General features: G+C 37.8%; 1 protein-coding gene across 1 annotated transcript; it reads left to right on the top strand.

Moving 5' to 3' along the window:
• The first annotated feature begins 2,158 nt into the window (after positions 1–2,158).
• LOC107299315 (protocadherin gamma-A6-like) lies at positions 2,159–10,264 on the top strand. Its single transcript, XM_015828679.2, is given in 5 exon segments — positions 2,159–5,195; positions 6,649–6,683; positions 8,882–9,045; positions 9,048–9,926; positions 10,086–10,264. Coding segments are annotated over 5 exon segments (3,720 nt in total). The 5' UTR covers positions 2,159–2,732.
• Positions 10,265–10,539: the final 275 nt, after the last annotated feature.

The following is a 10,539-nucleotide window of genomic DNA, read 5'->3' as shown; positions in this document are numbered from 1 at the left end:
TTTCAGAGCTCCTGGAACATGGGGGAACTGCCAGGGGACTGGAAAAGAGCTGATGTGTTCCAATCTTCCAAAAGGGAGAAACACTGGATCCAAGAAACTATAGATCAGTCAGCCTGACAAAAATATCTGGAAAAGATAATCAAGTAGTGGATTTGTGAGCACCTAGAAATGAGTAAGGCAATTATTAAAAGCCAACATGCCTTTGTTAAAAACAGCTAATGCCAGATAAACATTATTGCTTTCTTTGACAAAGTGACTAAATTTGTGGATCAGGGAAATGCTGTGGACATACTTTACTTAAGCCTGATGTGCACATCAGGGAACATATGCATTTGTCATTCAGAAAAGATTGCAGAGCTGTTGCAGTTATACTTCTGCAAATGTTAACTTTCTGGGTAGGGGGCACTCAAACAACAAAGTACAGAACAGGAAGTCAGTTCAACCAATCAGCATGCAGGGTGAGCTTCTCCACACAACACATAATTTAAGAGGTGTGTAGTCGGCTTGTCTGCCACCTCTGCAACCTAACTTACTCATCAACCTCTTCATAGCGTATTATCCATCAATGCCTATGTGCATTTGAGGACAAGTCTAAATCAAGCTTTAGACTTCAGCAAAACATTTGACAAAGTAGACCACAGCTTACTTCTCAGTAAGATAAAATAATATGGGATAGACAGTACCACCACCAGATGGATTCGCAATTGCCTGACCAACTGGACCCAGCATCTAGTCCTCAATGGAACTTACATCTAAGTGAAGGGAAGCATGCAATGGGGTACCTGAAGGTACTATGCTCTTCAACATTTTTACAAATGGTTTAGACGAAGGGATAGAAGCAGTGGTGGGATTCAAATATGTGAACAACCGGTTCTCTGTGTGGATGCCACTTCCGGAAGTCCATTCTGGGCCTGGGCAACAAAAAATTAGCTACCGGTTCTGCCGAAGTGATGCGAACCAGCTGAATCCCACCACTGGATAGAAGAAGAACTCATCAAATTTGCAGATGACACCAACCTGGGATGAATAGCTAACACTTTAGAAGACAGACTCAAAATACAGAAGGATCTTGACAGACTTCAACATTGGGTCATATCCAACAAAATGCAATTTAATGGTGAGAAAAGTAAGGTTCTGAACCAGCAGTGTGCACCAGCTGCCAAGAAAAGCCAATGCAGTCCTAGGCTGCATCAATAGAGGGATAGTATCAAGATCACAAGAACTGATAGTGCTGTTTTATATCGCATTAGTGAAACAGTGTGTCCATTTCTGGTCACCACAATAGAAAAAAGATGCTGAGACCCTGGAAAGAGTACAGAGAAGACCAACAAAGATGTTAAGAGGTCTGGAGATTAAACCATTCAATGAATAATTGAGAGAGCAAGGTATGTCTATTGTAAGAAAGAGAAGTACTAAGGTGACATGAAAGCAATGTTCCAGGACTTGACGGGTTCCTACAGAGAAGAGGGGCTCAATTTATTCTCCAAGGCATCAGAGAGTAACAGGTGGAAGATCATTAAAGAGAGATCCAACCTAGAACTAATGAGAAATTTCCTGAGAACAGTTAATCCAGTGGAACAGCTTGCCTCCAGAAGTTCTGGTGCTCCATCACTGGATGTTTTAAAGAAGAGAGTAGGCAGACATTTGTCCGGAATGGTATAGGGTCTCATACTTGAGCAGGGAGTTGGATTAGAAGTCCTCCAAGATCCCTTCCAACCTTGTTATTCTATGTTCTAAAACAAGAAAATACAGGTTTTAAAAATGAATGGGTGCTGAATGAACATTAACTGAATATAAAAGTGATGGGCTGGCACAAAAGAAGATCATACAGAGACCTGAATGGAATGAGGATCAAATTGCAAAGCAAATATAAGAACGAAAAGTGAATAGGTTGAAAGAAACTACAGAGTTCAATATGATTGGAGTCAAGGAGATCTTTAAAAAGGGAAAGCTGAGAAATTTAAATATCAAAAGATATATACGAATCAGTATATGAACACAGTAGAAGCAAGATTAATTTGCTAGAATAAAAAATTATGTAAAAGGTACAGTGAATAATACTAGAGTAAAGCAGTTGGGTATATTTTCTTTTATTTTTCTTATCTTCTGTGTTTAATTTTTTTTTTTTTTTGGCTATCTATTTCTTTCTCCTGTTCTGCACTCTGCCCAGTGTTGCTTACCCTGAAAGAGAATAGCCTGATAGCTGTATATATATGTTCATTGTGCAACAATTCTCCAGGAATCTGCAGCTTCCTGGCTTCCCATATTTCAGTGAAATCTCCCAACAAGCAATAATGAAGGAATTTCTTCCATTGGCATTTTTCATAATGGAAGTGTTACCAATTCCAAAGCTAAAGTAAATTCAAAACCACCAGCAAAAGAAATTCTACAGAAATTCTGAAGCATCCTAAGAGTAAGGTAGAAAAAGAGAAACTTCTTTTGCAGGGAAAAAAAATATTTGAAAAACTGAAAGGCAAATTTCAGCACAGCATCCACATAAAAAATGATATGCTGGCAAACATGGAAGCAATATTATGGCAGACATCGGTTACAGTTTTCTACAGAGCCTCTGGGTGTCGCTGTTCGCCTATTTGGTAGTGAAATTGTTTCAAAGTTCCAACCATCGCGTTTGCAATTTCTCTGAAACATCCGGACAAAATATATAAGAGATAACATTGCATGGAATGTTCTGAAGGCAACTTCTTTGTGGAATTTGTCAGATTGTAAAGACAATGGAAGAAACACAGAGGCTGCAGAGCTATAAAAAGAAGATCTTCCAATGCCTTATCACAATATTCGTTTGGAAAGCAATTTCTGGGAACATTCATTATGTTATTAGAGAAGAAACACCAATTGGTTTTTTTGTGGGGAACATTGCAATGGACTTGGGAATAGATGGCAATAATCTTTCAGAATATGGACTACGAATTGCAACCAGGACAGGTATGGTTCAATATTTTGCTTTGAATTATAACAATGGCTATTTACAAACCTCTGAAAGAATAGACAGAGAAAAAATCTGTGGATGGGCAGAGAACTGTGTTTTAAGTTTTGAGATTATTATTGAGAGCAAGATAGAGATTTACAGGGTTGAAGTGAAAATTACAGACATAAATGATAATGCTCCTCAGTTTATACCTGGGAAACATGAAATCAAAATCAGTGAATTATCTACTCTCGGATCTCAATTTCCTTTACCTGAAGCTCAAGATCCAGATCTGGGCATAAACTCTATACAGAGATATGAACTTACCAGTAATAGTCATTTTTCTCTGGATATGCAAATAAAAGCAAATGGTGCCAGACAGGGTGAGCTTGTGCTGAAAAAACATCTGGATCGGGAACAGCAATCAACGTATGATTTAATCTTCACAGCTAGTGATGGAGGTGAACCAGTGAAATCTGGAAGCGCTAGAATCCAAGTCATTGTTCTGGATGCAAATGATAATGCACCAATTTTTAGCCAACCTATCTATGAAGTCAGTATTGAGGAGAACATTCTTAAAGGCTTCACAATTCTTACAGTAAGAGCTATTGATCTGGATGAAGGACTCTACGGAGAGATAAATTATTCATTCAAAAAAATCACAAAAGAAGATTCCAAAATATTTACTTTAAATTCAACATCTGGTATAATAAGTATTATGGGGAATCTTGATTATGAAGAATCGTCCTTACATGAATTTGAAGTGAAAGCTGAGGATGGAGGGGGATTGTGTGACTGGGCAAAAGTTTTGGTCATTGTAATGGATCTTAATGACAATGCACCTCAAGTAACAATATCATTTTTCATCAATACTATATCTGAGAATTCACCAAAAGGAGCAGTTATTGCCCTCCTTAATGTACAAGATGATGACTCTGGAATCAATGGGGAGATCACATGCTCACTTACCAATAACTTCCCATTCCAATTTAAAAAATCTCTCAATAATTTCTATAGGTTGGTAACATGCAATGATCTTGATAGGGAACTTATATCGGATTATAAAATAAGCATTACAGCTACTGATCATGGAAATCCACCACTCACTACAGTCACTGAAATCTTTCTCCAGATTCTAGATACAAATGACAACCCTCCACAGTTTCTGGAATCAAAATATACCTCCTACCTTCTAGAAAATAACCCAAAAGGAGCCTCAGCCTTTTCCCTCAAAGCAAGTGACCCAGACTGGGAAGAAAATGCCAGAATAACTTACTCCATCACTGAGAGCCAAATGAGGGACTTGCCCCTCTCCTCCTACCTCTCCATTAATTCTGAGACAGGGACCGTTTATGCCCTAAGCTCCTTGGACTATGAGGAGATTCAAGAGATTCAGTTCCAGGTCAAGGCTCAGGATGGAGGCTCCCCATCGCTCAGTTCTAATGTCTCAGTGACTCTCTTCATCCTGGACCAGAATGACAATGTGCCAGAGATCCTGCACCCCTCCCCTCCCACTGATGGCTCCACTGGGATAGAGCTGGCCCCTCGCTCTTCTGAGCCAGGTTACCTGGTCACTAAAGTAGTGGCAGTAGATGCAGACTCTGGCCAGAACGCCTGGCTCTCCTACCAGCTGATCAGAGCAACAGAACCAGGGCTCTTCACTGTGGGACTGCACACTGGTGAGATCAGGACTGCTCGGCTTTTTCTGGAGAAAGATGCCCTGAAGCAAATCCTGGTGGTTTTAGTGAAGGACAACGGGCAGGCGCCTCTCTCTGCCTCGGTCACTCTCACGGTGGTTCTGGCTGACAACATCCCTGAAATTCTCTCAGATCTGAGCAACATCTCAGCTCCTGTAGATCCTCAGTCAGACCTCACTTTCTACTTAGTGACTGCCGTGGCTTTTGTCTCCTGCTTATTCTTTACCTTCCTCCTTGTGCTACTGGCAATTAGAGTGTATAGATGGAGGAATTCAAAATTGTTAGAGTCAGGAAGTGTACATTTTAATGGTGTCCCAGTGTCACAATTTGTTGGGATGGATGGAGTCCGAGCCTTTCTTCAGTCGTACTGCCACACTATTTCACTCACCAGAGATTCTAGAAAAAGCCACTGCAATTTTCATGAGGAAAACTGTTCAAATACTCTGACCAATCAACCTCTAACCTGTGGGGCAAGTGACCCTATCGTAGCCTATGGGGATTTAAACTTGAAGAATGATGAGCAAATCTTAGTTAAGGTGAGTTTAATATTTCAGATTAATGGTGTGTTGTGTTGATCCAATAAGCCTTTATTTATCTCAACAGTGGTTTCCCTTCAGTTTTTTCTGTCTATTGAATCTTAATACTGGATGTTTAACATTTTGTTTTTACTCTGCTGGGATCTTTCAGCTTTGTCCTGATGTCTGTTAGGATAATGTTCATACTGTTGATATGAACACTGTTCCAGAATGAATGCAGAATGTTACATCTATCGTATAGATCTACTTATTTGCCATTGTTTCATTCTAGTGATATGATAAGGCTGGTTAATTTCCTCTTGTACTGATATTCTATTCATAATGCTCATTTTTCTATGGTTCCCACTGTTATCAACTTATCAGTTAGGGTTGATGAGACTGGTCCAAAGTCATCCAGTGAGTTTCTGTGATTGAATGTATAATAGGGTGGAGTTCTCCTAGAATTCTCTGTGATGATCTGAAGAATTGTTGAGGAATTATGGTACTGGCTGACCATATCCCTAACACTGACTGAACTAAGCAACGTTTTTTTTTCTGGAGATTCACAGTCAGATCTCACATTTTACTTAGTAATTGCAGTGGCTTTAATCTCCTATTTATTCTTTATCTTTCTCTTCATCTTCTTAGCAGTTAGACATTTCAGGTGAAAACTTTCTCAGTTAGGTGATAGTGGAAGTACTACCTGTGGTGTTCCTGTTACATAGTTTCTGAAGATTGATGGAGTCCAAGCATTGTTTCAGTCTTATTGTCATGATATTTCGCTGACTACAGAATCTCAGAAAAATCAGCTTCTTTTTCCAATTGGAAACTGCACAAATATACTTAAACTACAGCAGGCTTCCATTGAGCCCAATTCTTTGTTACTACAAGGTGATTCTACTCTTACTAAAGAGGAGAAGATAGTTTCAATATTCAATATTCCTATTTTATTCAATTCCTTGCTTCTTTTTAAGATACAGAAAATATTTACTGTCTCAAAAAGTATAAACTTCCGAATATAACTGAATCACACCCTTTGCAGAAAGATGAGATGAGCCTTGAGATCATAAAAGGAAAGAAATAAAATACAATAAATTACACATTTCATATACTAATCTTTTTTAGAAAATCTTTTTTAGAAAAATCCTACAGAAATCATTGCATTTTATGTGTGATCCTAAACTTGGATGCTGTAAACAGAATCCAAGTATTATACCAATTTTACTCCCATGATATCTTTCTCTGAAAGAATTTTCAGAAAAATCTAATTTCACACTTCTAAAGTAAATATTTTTATTCTCTCTCCAATCAACCAATTTATGAAAAAGGATGCAATTCTATTGTTGATTGATTGAATTTCAACAAATGGAATGAATATATAAGATTTCTAAATAAATTACGATTTACTGTAGAAGACCTCCAAGGTCCCTTTCAACCTTATTGTTCTGTGTTCTGTGCTACTGCCAAGAGGCTTTTTGGAATGTCTTTTTCTCTTTATGCTAAAATTTAGGCAGCAGCTCAGCAACTACCTGAACCTGATGTGGAGTAAGATCATTTGAGATGGTATTCATCAAAATTTGAATGTGACATTTTTATAGAATTTTTTTTCCAATCACAGTTGATGATTTTAGTGAAAGAAAGAAAATGATCCCTTACATATTTAATTCACTGAAAATCTATTGTATTTACCTGGCATGATTTATTGCTGATTGTGATGATTATGATATTAGAACTACCATTTAAAGCACACTAATGCAAGGCACTTCTTCCTAGTTTATATTTCTAGAGGGAAGTAAATGTGAGGAGTGAGGGATTTGAGCGGTAGGGGTAGAAGGATACATTGGAGGGAACCTCAGAGTGACAGTTTATGAATATATATTTAATGCCAAGGAAGGCAAGGATTGGCAGCTTAGAGATATAATTGCAATATTAAGGAAGCTTTTTTACAACTCATGTTAAAGTATTAATAATGGTTAATTTTATTTCTTTTTAAATGTTAACATAATGACAGTGCTATGCTATATTTTCCCCACCTTCAATCTAAATATGTTTTCTCAGAATACTGTACATATAAAGCAATAGAGGAAAAAACAAAAGAATATTCAAACCAGGAAAAAGTTTGATGATAGCAGTTCCTTTTAAAATATCCCTGCTTGGGTCATCAGTTTATATTGACTAAAATAAACCAAGAAAATCAAGTTTTGTCTTTTTCACAAATTCAAGATCTGTTTTCCCTTAACTGAATATTTTTAATAATCCTCATCAGTTCTTAACTGAATGGACTATCTTTCTCAATCAACTAATTTGTAAACCCTTTGATCTCTATTTTATTGTTGAAAAAAGGGGGAATTTATGAGATCATTTACTATAAAGCCTTCAGAGGCTCATCAACTAAATGTATATAATTGCTGTTGATTCCAATTCTTTGGAAAAGAAGATAATTTGTATTACAGGTTCTGTAATCAGGTATTTTCTTATAAAAAACAATGTAATACAAACATCTTTAAATACAACACAATTGTATTCTTAAGGTAAAGAAGTTAATCAAATAGCTTTAAATGAAAACTCTCTGAAAAGAATTGAAAACTTGATAAAAGATCAACAGTTGTCAAACCTATACAATACAATGCAATACAATACAATACAATAGCTGCATTCAGAATCTGCATCAAGGCAATAAACAGTACAATAAAACTCAATTGACTATAGAATTTTGTAGTGTTTTTGTCATAAAAAATCAGGGCTTTGCTCTTTGAGCATCCATAATGAAAACAGAGTTTAGAATAATTTCTTTGCTATTTATCTAATCTACTATGTCTGTCTATCTATCTATCTTTCGAGAGAGAGCAAAATTAGTGAAATTCTTCATATGGACTCTGAGTGTCATTGTTGGACAGCAAGGGCGCTGCATGGATGAGTATTGCAACAAACCATTTCCATATTTCAGCTGATGGGCAAGGAGATGCAGTAGAAAGCATTATGTTAAAAGCTGCTTCACAAAGGATTCTGTTTTTATGATCCTACTGTAAAATATTGGGTTAGCTGGGGAATTCTATGTGGAAAACAAATTAGGAAGAAAAGAGGAAACAAAAGATGAGGATGGAAGCAAAATATAAAACCAGAATACAGGAACCAAATTTGAGGCAAGTACTTTTTCTATTATTATATTCTTTGATCAGCTGGGTGGTACCTGAGCAGGTTCAGTACCCACCTTCAGAGGAAACAGAAAAAAATTTCTTTGTGGAGAACCTTGCTAAAGATTTAGGGTTGAATGTTGATCTGCTGTCAAAAGCGTGCTATCTCTTCAGAAAAACAATGTTTTATTCTGGATGAGCAAAATGGTGATCTATGTGTGAATGACAGAATAGACCTGGAAAAGATTTGTGGAAAATTATCTACTTGCATCCTGAAACTAGAGGTTGTGGCACATAATCCTTTAAATATTTTCCCCATAAAAGTTTTCATCCTAGATATTAATGATAATGTCCCACAGTTCAAAGAAAAAATATAAAATTCGAAATGAGTGAGTCTCATTTGCCAGGAGCTTGATTTGCTCTGGGAAATGTTGAAGATGAGGACATTGGAATCAACTCACTTCAAGATTATCATTTGAGCTCAATCCTGTATTTCAAACTAGAAAGAGAGCAAAGATGGTGGCAAATATGCAGAACTGATTTTGCAAAAGCCGTTGGACAGGGAAAAGGAGGACACACACCACTTGATTCTTATAGCTTCAGATAGAGGATGTCCAGTGAAAACGGGGACATCAATGTTATTGATACAAACGACAATCCATTGATACAAATGACAATTTCACTTGAGGAAAGTATTGATTTTGAAGACAGAGAAAGCTATGTGATGATAATACGGGCAAGTGATGGAGGTGGACTAGTGGCACATTGCAATGTAGAATTGAGGTTCTTGATGAGAATGACAATGCTCCAGATGTAATTACTACATCTCTGTCCAGCCCCATTCTTGAAGATATTCTGCCTGGAGCAATGATCACCCTCATCAAAGTCCACGAAAGAGATTCTGGACTTAATGGGGAAGTCACCTGTTACCTAAGGGAAATTGTACCTTTCCAGGTGATCTCATCATCAGATAACTACTTCAAGCTCCTCATAGATGGCCCCCTTGACAGAGAAAAAACACCAGTGTATAACTTAACAATCACAGCCACAGACCAAGGCACACCTCCTCTTTCCACAGATAAAAACATCTTAGTACCAATCTCAGATATCAATGATAACCCTCCAGCATTTGAAAAACCTTCCTATGTCGCTTATATTCCTGAGAACAACCCATCCGGAACATCTATTTTCCAAGTTAAGGCCTTTGACCCAGATCTGGGTCGTAATGCCCAAATCACCTACTCCATGCTTAACAGCAACGTCAAGAACCTTCCTCTCTCCTCCTACGTTTCCATTAACTCTGAGACTGGAACTCTCTATGCTCAACGATCTTTTGACTATGAGCAGCTCAGAGACTTCCAGCTGCAAGTTCAAGCTCAGGATGGAGGCTCTCCATCTCTCAATAATAGCGCCATGGTCAAAGTGTGTGTACTAGATCAGAATGATAATACTCCCCAGATCCTGTACCCTTCCCAGACAACTCAGGGTTCATCGTTCTTTGAGGTGGTGCCTCGCTCAGCCGATTCAGGTTATTTGGTGACAAAAGTCGTGGCTGTGGATGCTGACTCTGGACACAACGCCTGGCTCTCTTTTCATCTCCTGCAGGCCACAGAGCCCTCACTCTTCATCATTGGCTCCCAAACGGGAGAGATAATAATAATAATAATAATAATAATAATAATAATAATAATAATAATAATAATAATAATAATAATAATGAGGTCATCGAGTCCAACCCCCTGCTCAGGCAGGAACCCTACACCATTTCAGACAAATGGCTGTCCAGTCTCTTCTTAAAAACTTCCAGTGTTGGAGCATTCTCCGCTTCTGGATGAGGTTGTTCCATTGGTTAGAGACATTACCAAGCAGAGGCTGGTCATCATGGTGAGGGATAATGGACAGCCGCCTCTGTCGGCCACCACTAGCCTCAACCTGGTCTTTGCTCAGAACTTCCAGGAGGCTCTTCCTGAAATGAATAGGGAAAATGAGTAGGGAAAAATTAAACACCTTAGTTCTAATTCTACTGACAATAGTGGCACTCGGTGTACATAATTGGCATTGATGTGTGAATTTTTCCCCCATGTTTTAAAATCTAACTAAGCCTATTTAGTTTTGTAGGACCCTGGGCGCAAAATTATATTGCCTAACCTTACTGAAAATAGAAGTGTAGCCAGTCGATTTAGGTTTACACTTGAGATCTCTTAATTAGTAAAGCTTTAAAATTACTTTATCTGATGCTATATTGTGTCAGCAATATTAAAAATGAT

The sequence above is a fragment of the Protobothrops mucrosquamatus genome, unplaced genomic scaffold (genome assembly GCF_001527695.2).
Source record: "Protobothrops mucrosquamatus isolate PMUCROS unplaced genomic scaffold, P.Mucros_1.0 scaffold_226, whole genome shotgun sequence".
Classification (NCBI taxonomy): domain Eukaryota; kingdom Metazoa; phylum Chordata; class Lepidosauria; order Squamata; family Viperidae; genus Protobothrops; species Protobothrops mucrosquamatus.
This window is presented reverse-complemented; position numbering and strand designations above follow the sequence as displayed.